The 22,604-nt window shown below is 39.9% G+C and overlaps 1 protein-coding gene across 1 annotated transcript; it reads right to left on the bottom strand.

Annotated features, from left to right (window-relative positions):
- Nucleotides 1-428: 428 nt before the first annotated feature.
- Nucleotides 429-21,665, bottom strand: lmo4a (LIM domain only 4a). The gene is made up of 5 exons (XM_074691029.1): nt 21,397-21,665; nt 8,244-8,491; nt 6,808-6,904; nt 6,553-6,711; nt 429-4,793 (listed from the first exon to the last, which is right to left on the bottom strand). Exons 2-5 carry the CDS (start codon nt 8,483-8,485, stop codon nt 4,785-4,787), a joined length of 507 nt encoding a protein of 168 aa, XP_074547130.1. The 5' UTR covers nt 8,486-8,491; nt 21,397-21,665; the 3' UTR covers nt 429-4,784.
- Between the last annotated feature and the right edge of the window lie 939 nt (nt 21,666-22,604).

Below are 22,604 nucleotides of genomic sequence, written 5' to 3'. Positions count from 1 at the left end.
ACCGGAAGTCACATACACACCAAGCCAAAAAAAGCCATTTTCAAAGCAGAAATTAACCTATTTACAGCCTGGTTCAAAAAACGCCTCCTATCTGAGTCGCTCATTTTACTATCGGCATCCACTGTACAGGGGGTAAATTTTTTCCTAACTCGGCCGTTCAGAGGATATTAAGATCACAAGCTCCCCCAATAAGAGGCACAGCTGAGGGCCACGTGACAGGCGCCCTATGGCTGTACGCGGGCCTTGCCACTACCAATATGGCCGCTATAGCTGATGTGCTTCATTTTCCGTTTCAGAAACAGAAGAGTGACGTTGGCGAGACTACGTCCATGTTTTTTACAGTCTATGGTTGGGAACTGAACTGGGACAGGTTTGGTTCAGTGGTAGATTTGCTGTCTTCCTAGGTTGGAATCCTGCTCCTGCAGTGACATGACAAAGTTGGTCAGTGGGGTGGAGATGATGGTCTATGCCATTGGTGTGGGCAGGTGAAAGAGACTGGAAGTATAAAGTAATTTTCTGAACAAGCACTAAGTTCGAAAAATGTTTACTTCTCTGAGTTTTTAGTACGTAGAAATCAAAACATTAAGTTATGAGATTTGAATAATAATTTATTCAACAAAAACTTACTAGATTGTTTAAATACAAGATTTTAGTTGACCTTAAAACTCAAAAATCTTGTGCACAGTTGCCCTGCAATTTTGAGTTTACTCAACATTTTCGTTTTTACAGTAGCTGGAACCTTGTTGTCAAAGATTAACAGCAGCCTCTGTTTTCCTTGATCTTTACATGCCCAGACAGAGTCAAGACATTCTTGTTGGTTTTCGCAACCAACACCAGAGCAGCTGGCAATTCTGGCCCCAAGCTTCAACATCCCAACCCTGACCTGGAGCCCACTCATCCGGGAACAAACTTTCTATCTCGTTATTGAACCTGATGATTGAAGACACTCAATGAAAGAAGTTTATGTCTTAACATGCTTTCAAAAAAGACTCTTACAAGAGTGTACAGGTCACACTTTGCAGATTTGAATACTTTATTTTTCAGGAGAGGAGGCCCACTGTTAAACTTCAGGACCCCAGGACTGATTGCAGCTGTACTTTCTTTGATCAAACTTTACTCAGAATTTTTCCACAGAAAGAGGGAGTTTGTTGGAAACTGTGTGAGTAAGGTTTGGAGTCATGAGTGAAGAAGCAGAGGAATGTGTTGAGCCGTCGATGTTCTGAAAGACCACTTTGAAACAGGACCGTTAAAAGCTTCATTGTTGCTGTGAATGTGAAGCTAATTGGACTAACCCTGTGAGAGGAGCCGCTCAGCTCTCCCGGCCCCGCTAATTTGAAGAGTCACAGCTGGCTACTCATGTGTGCTCCAGTCTGCTCCGTGGAAAGCCACACGCACAATATGGAACAGGAGTGATCCTAAAATTAGCGAGGAACAGATGATCCTGGGGCTTCCATGCCAAACGTACATATAAAAAACTGGCTAATTAGAATGAAGCAGAGTTCGTGCCAGGAAGCAATCAGAGTGAAGAACTTGGAGAGATCAGCAGAGATGTTAAAAATGCTGAGTTAAACATTTTAATTTGAAAAGAGAAAGAATAGATGGAGCATTTTATGGTTTGAACAATGCTTTCTCTGACTTTAACTTTGTTTTTTCCCCTCAGACTTCTACTGAGAGCAGAAAGCGTTGGCTGCCTGGTGCCCACAGGAAAAGGCTCCCTCCCTTTTAATTAGACCAGCTCACCAGATTAGGCCTCATTAGGCTGCAGCACTGGAGTGCAGCTAAAGCCCATGCAGGCCTGCAGTGCATCCCGCTTTAATTGCTTCTGTAATGGCCTCGGCTCAGGCCTTTGAAATCCCATTCCTGTGGGTAATCAGCCATGTTTGTCTGAGGAAAGAAGAGCGTCCCTTACCTCTTACTCAGGCTGCAGCAGCTGACTGTTACGCTGCCGCTAGCTGTAACTTTAGCCAAATTACAATAACTCATTCATCACATTCAGACACAGCTGAGTGGCTGAATTATTACTGTAAGGGTTTCTTCTATTTCCAGACAATATTTAGGGCCATACACTTTGACTTGATTGATAAAAAACACAAGTAGCAACACAGAAAACTTTGCTCAGACACTGTAACACAAAACACAAGAAAGTCTTAGTGCATCTTTAACCTCCAATTCTTCCTTTACATGTTTGTTAGTTATAAACAAGTGGGTTGAAACCTTAAACACTATGCAAGCTTGAAGCAGACGCAATCAAATCTATTTTATTGACTGTTTTCCTGTAATGAGACATTTCTGATGGTTTAACCAGATCCTGACTTGTGAGAGGTATAAAAGTCCAAACCAAACCTAAGCTACTCAAAAATTATGACAACTCATGAGCTGCATGTGTGAATGCAAAGGTCAGACCCAAACTTTATTCAGACCTTTTCCTGAAAGTCCCTTAGTGAAATTTGTTGTAGTGTGTAAAAGGATGAGTAAAAACATTTGAAGTTTGAAGAAAAATCTTTAACAGCCTGATTTTGATTTCGTGTCTTGAGACCTACCTGGATGGTACACCAACCATCAACCATCAACCAGAGGGGCTCGGTAACATCTTCACATACCAAAAGAGGCCCTGCAGAAAAAGTTTGGGAGCCACCTCAGAGTTAATATATGTGGGGAACTGACCCACTGCCCACAAAGTGCACTCACCAAACAGAATAAAAGTTTTCTTTAAAGCTCCTGTGAGGATGTTTTGGTTCGTACTGACTCTGGAGACCTCTGTGGCAAAGTGATACCTCTTATTTCCTGTTTTTTTTTTTTTTTGTACATGCAACAAAAATTACCAGATTGCTTCCTTTGACACTCAAATGTATCACACCAAGAAGCTTTGCTACCTTTATATAGAGTGATATAAAAAGTTTTATTGGACACCTACCCTGTTACAGGTATTTTTATATTCAAGAAGAAATATGAACATTGTCAATCTTGTTGCTGATGGTTTTAATTGTTTTGATGGGCCAGAAAGAAACAGGAGTGTTAATCTTAGCTTGTTTTCTAACCAGGTGTAAACTCTCCATAGGAGCTTTAAATGCAGAATTTTTAAAAATCACAAGAGGAGCTGCTGGGAGATGGGTCTACGCTGCCTTATCCGAGCATGCACTGCATGGTTAGACAGCCACATGTGCTACGTGAAACATACAGGGACTTTTTTTATGCACATCAATTAGAGTCTAGATCAGTTGTACTCAAGTAGGTGTACATGTACCCCTGGGGGTTTGCGAGGCACCACGGGGGGTACCCGAGGTTCAAAACTATATCCAAAACACATCTGCCAATCAAAATTCCTTTAACACTATTTTTCAATCAGTGTTTGAGTCAAATCGAAGCTCATAAACTGGATAGTACTTCCAGTAAGTTATTCTATGCTGTTTTTCCTTCCAAAAATAAGAGTCTCCCTCATATCAGGACAACAACACAAATAACATTGTGGTGTAAGTGTAGTAACAATGCTGCTGAAAACACAGAGGGTCATGTGCGAAAGAAGGCAAAACCAGAACCAGCAATATTCTGTCATGATTAGGAAAAATATGCTTCATGGGTCAACGTTCACTAGATGCAGTCCTCCCAAGGTATGATGCTTTTCCTGTGAGGATAAATTAGCTAACAGTAGCATGAAACCAGCTTTTGGTTTTGAACAGCTCTTCGTTTTGATACCAAAATACTTCACCGAAAAAGTTTGAGAACCACTGCTCTAGATGATGGTGATGGCTGCACTGACAGCATGTCTGTTCCCTCAAAGAGGCAGAGAATCAACTTTATGGATGCATGTCCGCTTTGGGCTTCCGTTAAATACTCGATCATTACCACATCAAACACTTACAAGCTCAGTTTATGGAGCTGCTGCTAAATCCATTTGTGGCAGATTTTTGTCAAACACACTTTCAAACACTGAATGAATGTTGTATCGTTGGAAGTCACCATCAAGAGCTGCAGAAGACAGTCAAAAAAAAAAAGTAGAGAAAACTCTTCTGTACAGAGAGAGAGCATACTGAACTTTTCCAGCCTGATGTTGAAGCTGCGTTCCTACCGAAGAAATCATGATGAACTTGATGATTATAAATCCATGAAATAAAGACCCCAGCTAATTTTGGAGAATTTATGTGGGTAATAATTTGTACTCGTGTCTCAAACAAGAAAAAAATAAACTGTTGTGACTTTCTTTCTACAGTGAAACTGATTATATCAGTCTGTGGTAGGAGCAGGAACACCAGAATGAGACTTTCCCTTCCCTGGTGACTACAGCGACACAGGGACAAACATGTCTGTTGCATGTACGAGTCACATGATAAATGTTGCTTGGTCTGCTGGTGTCTAGATGGGAAGTCATGACTCAGGTGAATCACCTCTGTGATTTTGCAGGAGTCGCTCTGCTTGAACTGTTCTTTTCTTTCATATCTTCTTCGTGTTGTTTTCTGAAATCAAATAATTTGAATAAATCCAAGATTGGCGCCATTACCCACACCAGTTCGTGTCAGTAATAATACCACAGTTAGCTCTGAAGACGAGTCAACTGTATAAATAAATTCCACCAGTCTTCAGTATCCTCTTCTCTCCAACAGAGCACCCAACCTGTCCACAGTTTGCTCCTCACAGTCAGTTCAAAGGAGCCAGCACCTGAGCCAGCGGTCAGACAGAGAGGAGGGCAGTCAGTCAACCAAAGGCAGGATTCAGAGGAAGAGGAGATGTGATGAAAAGCCAAAGGAGTAAGGGCGAGGAGAAGGCACACTTTTGATTTCCATCCTTTCTCAGCAGACCTGTGGAGAACAACAAGCAGAAGTTTTAAATGTAAGAAATTAGCTTTAAACTAAAACACATTTTAATCCACTGGTTTTGATTTAAAGACAGGGTGGTTAGAGCCTGAAATATAACAAATTATTACATTTAGGAAAAAAGTTTTGAGTTTATTACATTTTCATTTTCAATTACATTTTAGGTCGTTGCTACATTTCAGGCTCTAACAAAACTGGTTAGCCCAGCTGCTAATTCAAAGAGCAGCATGCATGAGAAGTCACTATTAGGACTAACTGATCTCTGAGAGCAAATACTAACAATATGAAAGTATTACACCATCTCTGAGATAGATCAGAGGTTTGTAGCAAGAAAGTGACATTTAAGAGGAGGGGCTTTTAGCAACTATGTCAATACATCAGATCTCAGAGCTCATTTCAGACAGTTTACAGTTTCATTTAGCAGACGCTTTTGTCCAAAGCCACGTACAACACAATCAAGAATTCAGACAGAAGGAAAACCTAGGTAGTGCGACAATAGTGCTACAAGTTATTCGGCTGCAGGTGCTGCCATTAAGTGCAGGATTTATTTATTTATTTATTTATTTACTTATTTTTTTGGGGTGGGTGGGGGGTGTAAAATAATTAACAAGCCAACACACCACAATTAATTGCTGCATCAGTATACTTCAATCTTCAACAACATTCAGTAGTAGTGCTGAAAAATCACTAGAGCCGAGTCTTTGACCTATTGACTTATTCTACCCCTGAGGAAAAAGAGGAGAAGGGTCAGCTTAAGTGCACAAGTGTTCCCTGAACAGATGAGTTTTCAGACATCTCTTAAAAGTAGAAAGGGACTCTGTGGATTGTATAGTTAGGTAATTCATTCCACCATTTGGGCACAACAGGGGAGAAGAGTCTGGCTAATGATTTGGAGCCGCACTGGGCTGGGAGCCCCAGACGTCTTTCACAAGCAGAGCGTACTGGGCAAGAAGGAGTGTAGACCTGGATGAGGGACCCTAGGTAGGTAGGAGCCATTCTTGTTAATGTTTTGTAAGCCAGAAGAAGAGCTTTAAATTTGAACAGAAAACAGAAGTAGCAAAAAAGACACTGGTATCAGGGTCTGCTTATTAGCTAAAGTGTTTTTTGAACACCAGAGTCAACTCAGATTTTTAATCATTGCATTTCTTTTATTAGAAATAAAAAAGACAAAAGATAAAATAGATGTAACATATTTCACACCAATCACTACTTATCCTTTGTCTTGAAAATACAGGCTGACAAAATCACCAACTCCTGTGGCATAAGCTCTGTACAAGTCTGAACATATCCTAATCTGAATGTACTTCCTACTTTAGGATGGAGTTTGCATTTTACTTAATGTTTCAGGGATGAAGCAGCTTGGATAGTTTTAATGCAAGCATGAGTTATAACTTAAATCTTTCACCCAGCTCTGTGTAGGTGTCAAGTCTTTCTGTTGTCATGGATAATTGTTTAAAGATGGGATTATTTGGCGTATGAAGAGAAGCGGTGGGTTTTACAGCTGGTTTGTGTCAGCAATGTGTTTTCCATGACATTTTATATCAGTTAAACACGTATGACGACGTCCATCTGCACTTCTGCTTTCATTTTCCACAAGCAGAAATATTTTAATCAGCAAAATAATGGTTTAACACTTTTAACCCAGTATATGCTAAAGTTTGTGATTTCACCACTCATTGTTTTCATTTCAAACTATACATTAATCATTATCCTTTCACAAAGAGAGCATCTCCTGTCCTCTTACCTTCTGGTCAGACATCATGCTGTTGGCCTGCAGTGATCCTGGATGTCCACTGAGCAGTCCCCCACCTGGACGGTCGTGCTCACAGAATATTGTCCCGTTGATGTAGTGGAAACGATCTCCTGGGACCAGACGGTTCCTGCAGGTTGCACATGTAAAACACTACAAGAAGTGTAAAAAAAAAAAAAAAAGAGTAACATCAGTGAACTGAGCTGAGCTGTAAAATAATCTTTGATTCAGTAACAAAATGATACTCACCTTCAGGTGGTACACGTTACCCTGCGCTCTCATCACCATCTCACTGGCAGGTATTGATTGTCCACAAGCACTGCAGGCTCCACTGTGTCCAAACAGCCTGAGAGTGAAAACACGGCAACAGACAGTCAACACACTCACATTCACCGGACTGTCTGTTTTATTTTATGTGTCTTCTAATTATGATGACCTTCCAAGACCGTCACACTTGATGATGATGTTGAACTGTTTGCGGTGAGTCTCAGTTTCATCGTAAATAATGTGTTCCACAGAAGCTTCAGTTAAGTTTACTCCAGCGGCATGAAGCTACATTTATACTGTCTTAGTGTAAATGTTTGATGCAGAACAGATCTTTAGCTACTCTTGGATGCAGATATCTGTTTATAGAGAGAAATAACTTCTCCTCAAGTCATGGCTGAAGGGAGCCAGGATGTATTCACGCTGGATTGTGTCCCTCCTGCTTTTTGCTTCACTTCAGCCTAAACACTGTGCAAATGAAGCAACTGAAACCAGGAACACTCTAAACAGGATTTAACAGAAAACTGTGTGAAATATTTTCTAAGGTGCGGCACAACTGGACCTCAGCATAGCTAACTGATTTGAACATGTGATTTAGTGTGGATTTTGCACCATGATTTATGAGAGAACTCACTGAAAGCTGATGCAACAGGCTGCAACAGCCTCTTTACATACCACACACAGAAAGACCACATGAAAGTCAATCAATTTTAAAATCTTCCTCAGAAACATCTGCATTACTGGCCTGTTTTACTTGAGGACTAAAAATTGGACTCCATGGACCTTTCCTCGCTTTGCTGTAAATTCAAATTTAGATGAATGTATCTCATGAGAGTCCTCCTGAAAAGCTGCTGTATTATTCCTGGACAACGATACAAAGTCTGCTGTGTCTCAGTTCTCCTCAGCAGACCTTCGGCTGTGGTTTTCCACATCCAGATTTGTGTTTGCCCCGGAGATGACGACGACCATAAAACCACCGTCTGTGTTTAACTGATCCACCTCATACACTTAGCAGTACACCAACTATGAATAGCACCAGCAAGCTCACACGTTTCTTTACCCTCAGCACAGCCATAGCTACTGCACAACACAGCATCAATAATTAGCTTTTACCTAATGATGGACTAATTTTGAATATTTTTGTAACAGAAAATGAAGACAAGTTACTCAAGGTGCAGTAACAGTAGAAAAACAAGTCAGGCAAATGTTTGCCACCAAACTTAAACAAAAGTTGGTCAGGTATAGCTTGAAAATCTAATATGCGGATGCAGAAAAAATTGTATAATTGTAAAAATATTCTGCTTGTCCTTTTCTTACAGAACAGTAAACAGAAACTCAGCAGGTCAGACAATGAAGCAGTGAAATGACACCGCCTTGGACCTGTGTGAAGTTCTTGTAGATTACCCTCCTCGATGTCTGACCTGATGTAGTCGTTCTTGCAGAGGATCATGCCTCCCTTGCTGTAGCAGGTGCTGCTGAACTCTCCCAGCTGAGCGTGGCAGCACGAACACTTCAGACACCGCGTGTGCCAATAACGCTCCATGGAGAAGAGCAGGAAACGGTCCGCGATACGACCTCCACATCCTGCACATGACCTGCCAGACGTCCCCCCAACTCCACCCATCACTGCCAACGCGGGCGCCTCCACCCTGCTGTTTACCATGGCAACCTGAAGACACATAGATGGGAGACAGACTGGTGAGTCCCCAAGTGTAAATCAAGTCAAACATTACATTTAATAATAAATATTTTTTTGTTAGGAAAGGAATCATGGGGTCCTGGTGTGGGAAATAGAGTAAAAAAATATGGAGCTTAGGTATGAAAAGGATGAAATAGACAGAAACACATGCATACAGGATAAAATAAAAAAATAATATTAAAAAAAACCCAGCCGCCCATGCCAAGAACACTTCTGATCCACAAACTATCGGGATGCTGGGGCTGAACTAAGCTGACAACAAGACAGGTGGTCTCTCCCTTCTTTACAGGTGAGGAAACTGATTTAAACAAGAAAAATAATTTCCAAAAAGAAATTTGTGAAAGTTTGGAATCATCCGATCACAGAATAGTTTCCAGTTCTGGGTCCAGAGGAGTTGCTGGTGTTTCTGAATCAGGTTTTATTGTGTTTCCTCTTTGTATGGTACAGTTTAAACCTGCTTTTGTGAATGCAGCAGCATAATGTGAACACACACTTCGGTTTTTGGAATTGATTTTGAGTCCATGCAGTGATTTCCACTCCAAAGCCATGTCTGTTTTCAAGGCAGATATGCCTGAGGGCCTTAAGATCTTATCCCTCCAGTATTTGTGGATCGTATTCCTATTGCACAGAGATTTCTCCAGGTTCTCTGAATCTTTCAATGATATTTTGTTCTGTACTGTCACAATACTGACCTGTAGGATTTGAATCCCTTGCTTTGCCTGAGCAATAAACCAAAGCCTCCAGTTACTCAACTTGCGATCGTACAATCAAAGAAAGAAAAATCTTGGTATGGAAGAGGCTCAAAAAACACAACATCTTGTATTTCTCCATAAAATATTTAAAATCAGTTTCTATTCAATCACTTCAGGGGTTGTCATCAGCCAGCAAAGATTCATATGATTACCTGTTCTAGCTTCATGCAGCAGACCATTCAGGAAAAAAACATACAAACAAAATATGCACAGAAAGTCAAATATGAACAAAACAAGACTTTGCATTTCACACTTAAAAGAAACAGGTTTTCACGCTCTAATCATCATCATAACCCCTACAGGCTGCACGATCACTGACAGAGTAAAAGAAAGTCCAACAGACAGAAAAAACAGCCCCATCCTCCCTCCTGTTTCTCCAGCAGGTTTATTTGGGGACTTCTAATATAATACCACATAACGCTGAGTAGGGGTGAGTACTGACGGGAACCTCACGACACGAAAGGCAGCATGATATCACAATATTGGGATGCATTGCAATATTCTACACAGTTAACTGAGGAAAAAAATAGAGATGATGTTAATGTAAATCAGACAATACTGGTCAAAATTGAAAGGACCTATTAAGTCAAAACTGTTTGGTTGAAAAAAAACTTTTCTATTTTCTTGTTTTTGAAATACTGAAAGTGAGATGCAGTGTTACATACACTTAACTTAAAAAAACATGAAGTGTATCAAGTTTTTCACTTTGACTGATGTTGCAAAGAAATTATTGGGTGAAAGACGTGGTCACTTGGCAAAACTGATAAATGTCAACTGGTGAAGCCAATGTTTCTCATAAAAAATCTCAAGTTATCTGAAAAAAGTTACTCTGACTATGATTTTATTAGTCTACTACACTGTAAATATGAATTTTAAAAAGATTTTAAAAATAGAGAGGGAACACTGATGACTATAGCAGACTGACTTGCTCGGTACAACAAAACCACAGTATCAAGTAGGAATGAAATAGTTTAAATTGAAATTATGAAATTATATTTATTATACAGTCTATGGGCAACATACAATGGAGAAACTCTTTGGCGCCATCTACTGCAGTGGAGGTCATGTTTTACTTTTGACAAATAGACATTGTATCAGAGGTCAAAGTATTGTGATATATTACTGTATCGATATTTTTCACACCTCTAATGTTGAGGCATGAAGGTGTGGGAATTAGACAACCCAGCAGCAACACACACGGCCTAATCAGAGTAAGAGTTTTAAGAAGCTGTGTCAGACAAAACCAAATACACTCCTTTTTTGGGCTTCAAAACTGTCTTATTTTAACTCAATCATTTGTCCCCTGAGACAGCTGAAGCTCTGCAGTGTTTGACTCTGGCTGCTCTATGACAGGATGAAGACTTTAGTTGAGTTGGTAGAGCAGGCACTGGGTGCCCCAAGTACAGAGGTTACAATCCTGGTCTCACTGGCTGATAGATTCTAAGAGCAGAGATAATTTGGAGTATGTCATCCCTCAATCTCAAGCTTTCCTATGAAAAAAGGTAAAAAAAACAACTAAATGGTCCCTCTTCAAACTGAGTTTGATTTGCAATCCACTGCTTTTGACCACAACCTCTGGTTTCAGTCCGCCGTCTTGATACAGCTCCACCTGATTCAGCAGCACATCAAGACAACCGTAAAGAGTGAAGCTTCAGCTTCATGACTGTTTCTGCTTCAAACATCAGTGAAACTGAACTCAAACTGTATGACAAACTGAAGTGATTGTGAGTGCAGTTGCTATAGCTGCAATCCAGAAACATGTACCGTACTTCTGCTCTCTTCGTTTTTCCATTACAGAACTGAGTTGATTTCATGCACAGCTGGGAATAATACAGCTTTTTAGTACAACCATCGCTGTATGTGTGTGTGTTTGGTGTGTGTGTGTGCTCCCAGCATGAATGACTCAGCACAGAGCCTCTTCAGCTACTTCCAGGGTTTATAATTAGCGCCAACAACAACATAAAATAATTGCGGGTCTACGTTTCATTTTCCAAACGAGCAGCAGCAGCAGCAGTGTTTGTCCTCTCCGAGCGTCTCGTTTCAGCGCCGGTATGTTGTTTAGCTTTACGAGCGGCCTTCCCACAGATTATGTGAGCCTGCAGCAGCTGGTCTCTGTAGCAAGGCGGGCCGCCCTCGGTACCCTCACTCTGCAGAGACACCTGGCTCCAATCAGCCACAGGAATATTGTGTTAAGGAGTCCAAGGCTGCCTCAAACCACAAACAGACTCATGCACAAGGACCAAAATGTCCTTATTAGGAGGAGGATTATTCATGAATGAGATGATTTATGAATGACCTGAGCAAGTCAAACTACTAAACTCACAGATTAAACTACTTGCATAACTTGAATCAGGATGTTCCTCCCTGTAGCTTTACATTCTCTTTAAGAAAGTCACTCAGAGGTGTTTGTAATATTTCCCTTTTACTTGATTATACTGTGTAGATGGCCTTTTCAACACAATATTCAATATGCCAAAGAGAATAACGTCCTTTTCTGGTTCTGTTCAAGAAAAATTTAAGACAAGTGGGATTGTCATTTCCTAAAGTGCAAAAATGTTTCCAGACAATAGCTTTAAAATGTTTAATAGAGCTGATTAATGCTGTTTGATTCTTTGAAGATGTATAGCTCTTTTCAACTTCTTTCACCAAACAAACATGGCTCTGTCTGTGATATGCAAAAAGCCAGATTCAAGAACCTGTTACACTGAGAATCATCTTTTTCTTTCCAGTGTGTTCCTGCAGCCACATTTTCCATTCACTTTCTTCTTCGTTGGTGTCTTGGACTTTATATTTGGTTTGCAACCCCTGCTACCCCCTTTTTTCTGTCATCCCTGGTGAAAGGTAGGTGTCTGTTGTTTAATCTTACCTCTTTTTCCACCTATACGTGTTGTGTGCTCCTTTTCGCTTATAATGTGTTTGTTATGTATATTGTGTAGATTTTATTCTTATTTAGTTTCTATGTTGTGTCCAAAATGTTATTTTGAAGTTTTTGAGTCTGGCTTATGCCCACATACTTTGTGCTGGCTTGCCTGCATTGTATAAGCTCACAAAGATGTGCACTTATCTGTGCAAGAGCGAGAAGGATATGCACTGTTTCTGTGAAAGACACTAAGACTCTTTCTTTGTTGTACAGGTGTGATTGCTGTTTTATGTTTGTAGTTTGTATAAAACATTTTACTTACCTTTTACCTCCTTTAAGTGTACAAAGAAAACCACAACACAGTCACACCTGTTACCCTGGCATAATGCCTTTGACACTGACTGTATTTGGATGGATGACCTGCCTCTTTTAGAGCCACTGGATCAACATCATATCTCTACCTTTAACCAAAACTCACATATACCTTGTCAATTAAAGGAAGGTCAGAGCCCTCGCGGGTGGATCCAGTCCACAGTATAACAGATTCTTGTGTAGGTTTCAAGCAGACACTCACAGTTATAAAAAAAATTCTATGACTTTTATGTTAATGATGGTTGCATTTCCTCTGAGAGGCCACCCCTGGACTTAGGGAATGAAAAAGTGCTAAAAACTGCAGTTCCTTAGGTGTCCACTTGAGGCTTCAAAAACTTCGGAGGCCACATAAGCCCACTGAAGAAAAACTACCTTTATGGCAGAAATTACATGTTTAAAGCCAAGTATAGAAAAAAGTTTTTGGTCTGAATGGCTCACCAGATTCTCACTCAAGCCACTGTCATATCCTCTTTGAAGAAGAGGCCTAAAGTAATAATTATAGTAAAAACAAGCTTTGCATAATAACAGGTGTGGCTGACTTGAGGGATAGGTGGGCAAACTGTAGCTGTTGGTGAGGGGGACATTTCCAATATGGTGACCTCTGATGATGATGAGCTTTGGAAAGAAATAGGTGACATCACAGAGACTATCTCTGTGCTTTATACAGCCTGTGGTTTCCTCTCTCTGTTCCTCCTCTGCTCTGAGGCCTGAACCACACGTATATGGATATTTTTTTGATTGGATATCTTTGTCCTCGTTTAAAAAAAAATCTCCGTCCACACCACAGAAATATCAGTCCATACGAAGAGGCCAAACTGAAAACGATCGCCTCTGAAGCCTGCAATGTCATGCCTGGCCGATAAGTGGTAGGTTAGCAAAATGTGAAAACCATAGGAGAAGAACATTATGAGCATGCGCAGTCAAGCACAGTGACTTGTTGCTAGGCGCTTGAAGTCATCGCGTCAACACCAGCTCCGTTTAACACTGCTACACGGATCCGAATATTTTTTTTATTTCTTCACTTTTTTATCCGTTTTTTAAAAATCTCTGTTTATGTGGGTGAAATCGCCGTGTTCATGTGGTTGAGAGGCCCAATCAGACAGAAAAATGTGCGTTTAGGAATATATCCATATATGTGTGGTTCAGGCCTGAGAATCTGGTATATATAGTTTGAACCATGTCTCATGAACAGGGAGAAGACAGGCTTTATGACTTGCACCAAAGCCAGTCAGTAGGGGGAGCACCAAACATTTTGGCTTCACTTCTGGAGCTATTAAGATCCCAACTTATGAGGACACGGCGATGCTGCAGTTTGATAACAAAGTCATGAAATCGGCCTTGGGCTTCAACCAAAACTCTCTTTACATTTAAGGAAAATCTTAAGAAGCGATAGATAGATTAGACCCGTTGTGTTAAAGGATCACTGGTAATCTTCCCTTCACACTTCATTTCCTGTGAACTTTAGAGCCACCTCCAGCCTGAGTTGTGACATCAGACTACTGGCAACTCTCTTCTGCACCAAGGACAAAAACACATCACCTCAGTCAGCAAATGTTCCCAAAGTCTACAAAAGAACTGATTCACACTCTTCAATTCAGCACAAAACCACACGTAATGTGACAAAGTTATGGATCAACGTGGTTCTGATGTAACAAGGGTCTAAGTTTTTCCTGAGAGCACAGGATGTCTGATGTCACTCTGTGTCTCTGTGGACTCTGCTGTTTTTGTCAGATTTACTTCCTGTCTTCATGCCAGATTCCTCTGAGCGGCACATCACCAGCCGAGAAATCAATTAGCAGCCTGAGCGTGGTGAGTACAACAGAACCCCACACTGTGAGATAAAGGTTGCAGCGTTTCAGCCTGAATCAAACAGCAGTACAAGGACTTTTGCTACCTCTGCCTGACCTTTTGCAGCCTGCTGTTATTACAGATCTGCACAAAAACAGTCATTTTGCAGCCAGTTGTTTGGATAGTAGAAAAAAAAGGGTGTCTCATTCTTACACATATAACAGGATGTTCAACAGTCGAGGTTCGACCAAAAAGGATCAGAAACTTCAGTAAAATACCCCTTTAATCCTCCTGAGGTGAAAACAGCATGCACTGAGAGACAACCTCAATACCTCCTTAAAATTACACATTCTGTTCCATATGGTACCCCCAATTTCACAGAAGCAAACCACATAATCATCCTGCAAACACCTAGATAAAAGACATTTCAGCACATCTGCCGAACACAACTCTGAGATCTTTTCCAATTAAAATGTAAATCCTGCATTTAATCATTGTCTGCAGAGTAAAAATGTAATGAAGCCCCAGTCTCAGGGAGGGAGAGTGGTGGTGCTTTAAAACAGCAGGAACTTTCACAAGGAACTAGGAACCATTTGAAAAAAACTGTTCTAGGAGAAGGAGTAGGAACTAACTCCTAAATTTAGATCCACTCCTTGAAATTTCTCTGCTTTCTGAGGCCCCGTTTACATGACGCCGAAAACGGTCGATTCCGCAAACATTTCGTTGCGTTTTGGCCTTCCGTTTAGACGAGACCACGTTGCGTTTTCAGTGAAAACGCAAACTTTTGAAAACGCTCCCCAGAGTGGAAAGATCTGAATCCGCTCCTCCATCCAGCTTCGTGTAAACACAGAGCGGAGCGTCTCAGGGTGAAACACGGACGTCACCGCATGCGCACTCACAGTTTCAGTGAAGGCTCCGCGCTCAGCCACATTTCCAGTTGAGCCAGTAGGTGGCGGTAATGCGCGTTATGGTTGGATTGCCGACCGTCTCACACAACAAAATGGCAGAAAAAGAAAGAACAGAAGAGGAGACTTGTCCTCCTGGAGTCGTATGAACGCGGATCGTTTTCACGCCGTCCTCATGTAAACGCGGGTGGCTTTTGAAAACGCAAAGGAAGAATCGTTGCGGGAGTCTCCGTGTAAACGGGGCCTGAGGGCGCAGGAACTTTGGTAGCAAGGCCTGAAGATGAACTTACTTTCATAAAAAATTAAAATCAATCAGGTCCTTTATTTACATATACAGTATCAGCACATGTGTGCATACACAGACTGATTTTATTTTATCGGTTTGTTTTTACCAGCCTGAGGGGTGTTATCAGGTGTTGATGATGTCAAGTGTCAGCCTTTCTGGAAATGATATGACATTGCGCTGCAAAAGGAACAGAAAATTTTTCAGAAAAAAAAATCTGCCAATTGGGTAAGAGAAAAGTTTCTTGTATTAAGACATTCTAGCTTTAAGAAATTTGACGAGCACATTTTTCTTATTCCACTGTCAGACTTTTAAATGTGCCAAGTAATCTATCACTCATTTAAATAACTTGAAACAAGAAATGTTCCTGGACTGGTCAGGTAAATGTGGCTCATGTAAAAATAATACTATTTTTTTAAACAAAAAATAAGACAAAAACACCTATGATTTCATTTTTTTTGCAATGCTAAAACTGGTGCCCAGCTGAACAGATAGAGCAAACAATGAGATTGTACATGAGGATATGTTCCCAGTAACATTATATTATTTATCAGTTATGTAATAAATAAATGTAACAATGCATATTGGCCTGCAGCATTTCTTTTAATTTTGTACAACACCTTTATTTTGTGAGTAAATGGGCTAATACTGTATGTTTTTCTTCTTCCTGCTGTTTTTCATTCTCATTTGGGATCTGTATTTATCTATTTACATTGAATGTTGTTCAATGACAGCATGAAATAAAGTCCAATTAAACTTAACTGAACATTTCAGCCTGATTTGCATAATCTGCACATGGCTTCAGGGTGCATTGGAAACCCAGATAACGATGAGCCACGGGAAACACTGTTTCAAGTTCAGTTACTTGAAGGAAGTCCCTGAAACTTCAGGTTCCAGGACTTTATCTCACAGTCATTCCTCAGTGAGAACAAATAGAGGAACTCCAAGCTCCTGAGAGAAATGTTTAAGGTTCATCCGTCTCCACGAGCAGTAATCTTTTAAATTTTTTTTGACTCTCTGTAATAATCTTTTTGATTACACAGAATAGAAGTAATACATATGAAGAAAAACACGTCACTATGGGCTTATCTTTACCCATGTCCACAAGCAGTCGTCTAAAGTTTGGATTGTACTTATTAACTGCTCTGTGCAGATGCTGCTTGTTGCAGGTCGAAGAGTTGGCTCTCATTTTCCCCTCACCCTTAGAGACCTGTGTCCTCCTCACACTGATCAGTAACTTACCCATGTTTTTTACTTGTTACAAACTGACTGATGCAGAAGTCACTAAAACAGAAACTAATGAAGAGAAACAGCTTCACTGCAGTCTGGACATGGTGATGAATTGCAGGCTGTTTCAGGTCGACAGAGTCATTAAAGGCTCTTTAACCCAAACTAAATGCAACTGACTAAATACAAACACCTCTGATAACTTTAGCTCTCACCTTTGTATAAAAAAGACTGCTTTACTTTATCAAGTAAAGAAGGCAGAGAAGTAACAGTGTTATTAATGTCACAACAGTGTGAGATTAAGTGTCTCTATAGACCTGTGATGACATTTCAGCTGCAGTGGAGCAGAGTGTCCCATGCATACCCGTTATATTCTAACCAACCAGTTTTTTTTATTGATACAGATCCCAATAACTGTAAACGTTAACTCAAGATGCTCTCCCAAAAATATGATCATCCTAATCCAGAATGAACTACTTCGCAGCATTTAGCAAGTTATAGTGGCAAAGATAAACTTTCATCTAACAGGCAAAAATCCTGAGCAGAACCAGACTAATGTTTGACAGCCATCCTTCTTGACTGTGTTGAGGCAAAAGTTATACAAATCCCAGAGTTAGCACAGAGCAACACCTGAACTGCCTCTGCCTCGTGGTGCAGCTTTTCTTCTCAGGGCACGACACAGGTTTCTGTCACTTTGTGGAACTTTTACCTCAAATTCTCAGGACCGACACTTTCCTTTTCATTACGCTCACTTTGGCTTTTTATTCATCAACAATGAGAATTTTTTCCCCTCTTTTGACAAAAACATAACAAAAAAAACCTACATTACTTTTATATCTTATCTTATATTTTAGCTTCTGTTGATTTATCATCTCTCTATTTTCTTTTAGTTTCTTGGCGTTTTAAAAATGTTTACTTTTTGATTTTTGACCTTTTATCAAGATGTGTAAATAGCCTCTTTCAATCACTTCTCTGTTTAAATGTGCTGTTTCTTAAATTAATTGTAAATGAAGAAAACAAGCCTTCCTCTTGAATCCTGGAAACTGTGATGTGCAAATGTCAGCTGGTTAATTTCTTTACATTTGTAAGCTCTAACCATCTTTTGGAGGCCTGTCTGATCCATCTCAGCCAGCAGGCACTTGTCCACCATGTTTCTGTGAGATTTATGCTGGCACAGGTTTTTTAATTTGCATCTTAATTTTCAGCCTTTTAGAAACTGAGCTGTAGAAATTCAGGCAAAGGCTCCAACGTTTTCCAGAAGTTATTACTTCCTTCCTTCTCTCATAAAGTAATTAAGTCATGGATCCTCCACACACACACCCACTCACCCACACATTGGCCCAGTCATGTCTGAGGTGAGCTTCTAAGTAAGCATGACTTCAAGCAGCAGAGACGCCACACTGTCCAGTACCTCCACAAAGGACTGGTCTGGGATGGTGATGATGGAGCAGTGCACCTGCAAGCTGATCAGTCTTAATGCTTGTTTTAAATGTATTTATAACATCTCATCTCCAATTCTGAAATTCTTTGTATGCCACCTGAGACTAGTTATCTATTCATCACCTTAACTTGTTCAAAAAGCTGCTGCTTGCTCCTGACAAGTGAGAAAAGGGACCACTTCCCACCTGTGCTGCTCCCTCTTCACTGACATCCAGTCCACAACATCATCCACTTAAAATTCTGTTTATGGCTTTATAGATGGCACCGTCTTGCTTAGCTGAAGTTGTTCAGGTTCACACTCCAGTGGGAGCTCTGACAGGGCTGCACATGAACAGAGATTACTATTTTGGTTTGTTTATCATTATCAAAACATGTCTGGAGGTGATCACTGGCATTTGAAATGTGTGCTCCATCAGTAGAGAACTCTACGGTAGGGTGGTCACTGAATTCAGCATTTTAAGAAATTACATTGTTAGCAAACATAAGGGATGTTTGATACCACTTTTTTCCAGACTGATACCAACTTACGAGTACTCTCTCTTACTTTGATACATCAAATTTTAATCAACAGTGATAGATCATTTAGAACAAAGACAGTACAGTCACTGCCATTAAGTCCAAATAAAATACAAACAACGCTCTCTGAGTTTACTATTTATTTTTAACAAATTGTCTTAACACAACCTGATTTATGTTTGCCCACGTGGTGTCAAAAGCACTGCGATGTAGTGCCAACTACTGGTGAGGAGGACTTACTCACCTTAAGTTTTTTTTTTTGCCTTGAGTAAAGGCTGCTGGTATCAACAGCCTTCATGAGTACTAATACCTTGAAATAAGGCTAGTATCAGCACAACACCAACTGCTGGTATTGGTACTTGCCTATCCATACCAAAAAATATTTATTTGAATTATCTTCTTTCTTTTTACCTGTATGTGTCTGCTGTGTTGTCCTCATCAGCTGTACATTTTAACTTCAACCATTTGACACACCTCATATTGTAAAATGTTTCACTCAAAAAGCTGGTTTGACAACAGGTGAGCAGCCTGTTGACATGGTTGATGTTAATGACCTGATGAACCTTAACCAACCAAGACAAAGGCCTTATTTAGAGTGAGACCTTAAATAAAATCTACATTCATATAAAGACAATGTTCAAATGATCCAGAGGAACACTGATCTGCAAAAAATTAAAATGTTGGAGTTTTTACACAAGACCAGTAGTTGCTTGCACAATGTCTTTAAGAAGACCAACAAAGAACCTCATGCAGTAGGGCATCAAGACATTCTTCCACACAGAACAAACCAACAAGAGAACGATGATAAAGTCAAAATCTGTTAAAAGTGTTATTAAGCTTAGTAGAGTCAGCAGCACAGACACAACTCACAAGTCTGCTCTTGTTATTAACTTTCCAAGGCTATTTGACTATGTATCACACACGTGCACAGATGGGACTGTGATGTCACCGTCTCCTCAGGATCCAAAAATCACCAGTTTGCCTAGTATCAGAAGAAGTGGCGTTTTGTATAGATTATACTCTAAAAGTTGGTTTCAGGAGGTGTTTTTTGAGCCGCCCGTAAGGTTTTGCACAAAGAAAACACGACAATAGTTGTCTGTTTGTATTCAGTTACGTTGCTGGATAAATAACCTCTAGAGGTAAAAAAAAAAGAAAGAATATTTGCTGCAAAACAAGCCGCAGTAAGTGTGTGTTGGTAAAAAAAAAGGGATAAAATGAGCACGGAAAGTGATGATTTTCATTGTCTGTATCGTCATAAAATACTTAGAAAAAGTTGTAAGTCTAAAAATTTTTGTTTCAGGGTGGGGGCTGTAACTGCACTGATAAAATGTAATTTACCTTTTTATTCATGATGAATAAAAATGGCTTCTGTTCAATTGTGTTCCCATCAAAAGTAGGTCGAACCTTTTCTAAAAGTGAAGCTTTGGTGCCATTTGATGCAGTGTGATGCTACATTTGACCAAATGTTTGGACCCGCTCGGGGCCCAAAGTCCTGCTCTGTTGAGACGCAACACTAACAGCTATAGGTATTCAACAATGTTTAATAAACAGTAAAATGTTGTCCTTAAAAATAAAAAGAACACGTTGTTATATTTGTGGTGTTGATATTGATAAATATAAGTTATGATTCTAATACTGGCCATGATCGGGCAGCCTGAGTTAAGCCAGTCAGCTGTTTCTGGGATACATGGATGAAATATGTGCAGTAGCTTCTCCTAACCTTGAGTGGCTCCATAGAAAATCTGCCCCGTCTTCAGAGTTTTTTTTAAAAACCTTGTTTGGGATTTATCTATTCACCCAGGATTTCCTTTAATTGGAGAACATTTTTATCTCCGCTGACATTACTGGTGTCACCAGAATGTTTATTATTGTTTTCTTATACCTTTTTGACTTGATTACAGATCCATTAAGGACAACAATGTCTGCTTACGGTAATCAGCTGAGGATGTATAATTATGAAGAAATAAAAACTGAGAAGACGGTGCGATGACTTATGAGATAAGTGTGTGCATATTCACTTACAGCATTCAGTTACATGCAGAAAAAGATACATATTACAACACAAAGCGACAGACGTTGCAATTTGATAATAGCAGGTTTATATTTTGCAGTGCCCCCCTCTCGTTTTACATACTAATGTGATACAATGCAATATGACATCTCTTGGGTGCCACAAACAAGTCAACTTTTGAAAACAAAATGTGTAAAAAGAGGTGTCTTTTCAGTTCTGCAGTAGTTTTTAAAATAAACAGTTTTTGGCACATTTTACTCAAATTAACTGAGTGCAGCTGCTGCAATTTCAATACACAACACTTAAATTGACGTGTTACTCAAGGTTATAACGTTTTCTGTACCATTTAGCCCTAAAAACACTGAAAATCACAAAACCCAATCCATTAGATTATGTAATCCTAAAATATGTCATTTGCATTAAAAGTAGTAGAAGAAAAGATTTTATTTATAAGATTTAGATTTGGTTTAATGTCTATGAAATCCTTTCCTCACCAAATGAGCACAATTGGTTATAACTAATCCCGGTGTAGATAATGCTAGTTTGACCACTGTTGTTTTTGTTGGTGCATTTTAAAGTTGTTACTGTATCAAAAAGACGAGAGAAGAGTTAAAAACCATTAAACTCACTTTAGCTTTATGTTTCATTCCATAGCTAAAGAGAAAACGTGACTGAAAAGTCTTAGACTAAAGTAACGTGTAGAGACAGGTACGTTACTCACCTTCCTGCTGTGAACTTGGATGTCTGCTTGGAGGAATACTTCATAAACCCGCAGCTGCTCACAGCACTTCTCTCCTGTTGCTGAAGCTCAGATCCAGACGTGGCGGAAAACAACCGAAAACTTTTCAGCCACTTCAAATTTCCAACAGCCCGTTTGAGCGGGAGAAGAAAACCTGACCAGAGATACGAACTCCTCTCCTGTACGAAGCTCTCTTTCCAGTCCCTGAACAGATGTAACTTGGTGTTCCTGCGCAGCTCAGAGTACAGAAGGCTCCACGGGTTTGTAAAGGCGTTTATAAGTCACTCCTCCTCTGACGTGCGGAGGGGCGTGGCTCTTGTCTTCTGTCAAGATAATTAATGACTGCTGGGAGAGAGTTATCCTCTAGTTTGGGATTTTCAAATTAAAGCAAGATTACCTCCTTTTAGCAACATCAGCAGTGTTGATTTGTTTATTAAAAAATCTACTCACCTGTGATTCATTTTACTTGATAAGTTTGAAAAGCTGGGAGCAGTTAATGTTTTGTCCAGTAAAGCATTCCCATTTGCAAAAATACAACAAAGAAAAATTGTAAATATAATTTGTATTAGAGGGTTGGGGACAGATCCCCACCAAAGTCAATGTTAAGATCTTCTTTTGTATTTTAATTTGCACACACTACCATTAGGCTTTAAGTCTATGTTTGTTTTAGGAAAATCTTATGCTTGTTTGAGAAATTTAAATGGTTCTTCCTTCTTCACCCCCCAAAACTGAAAGTGAGGAAAATACTGGGACTGGAAAGAAGTTGATTTGTGTTTGAGACAATTCCAAACATTTCTTACATGACATACCTCGATCCTACTCCAAACAATGCTCCTCACTTCCTAAACCAAGTGAGTCTAACCAGCCTCATGAGTGACAGGTCAAAACCACCTCAAGTTTCATTAGAGAAGAGGACAAGGATATCATCCAAGGGTCCACCAAACACAACAAGAAAATGGAAAAAATGGCTCTACTGGTTGTATTAGCGACATGGAGTGTCTTCACTGTTTGTTTTATGTTAAGCTCAATACTTCAACACTTCAATTCTTACACTAACAGTGGATGTGCTGAGTGATGCATGACCAGCTTGCCTTAAACTGTAGTGTGCGTCTCACAGCTCATTGTTTTGATTTTACAGCCAAGAATATTACTATTTTGTCTCCTTTTGACTTGCAGATAAAATCTTCAGT

The sequence above is a fragment of the Halichoeres trimaculatus genome, unplaced genomic scaffold, assembly GCF_033239565.1.
Source record: "Halichoeres trimaculatus isolate MK-OKI-2021-1 unplaced genomic scaffold, fHalTri1.1 fHalTri1_scaffold_16, whole genome shotgun sequence".
Classification (NCBI taxonomy): Eukaryota; Metazoa; Chordata; class Actinopteri; order Labriformes; family Labridae; genus Halichoeres; species Halichoeres trimaculatus.
The sequence above is the reverse complement of the archived record's forward strand: the minus strand, read 5'-3'. Positions and strand labels throughout refer to the sequence as shown.

Coding starts and splice junctions, on each gene's coding strand:
- lmo4a (XM_074691029.1), bottom strand. CDS start 8,485: ATGGTAAACAGCAGGGTGGAGGCGCCCGCGTTGGCAGTGATGGGTGGA. Junction 6,905..8,243: donor TGCAAGAACGACTACATCAG/GTCAGACATCGA, acceptor TTTCACTCTCAG/GCTGTTTGGACACAGTGGAG. Junction 6,712..6,807: donor GTAACGTGTACCACCTGAAG/GTGAGTATCATT, acceptor CACTTCTTGTAG/TGTTTTACATGTGCAACCTG.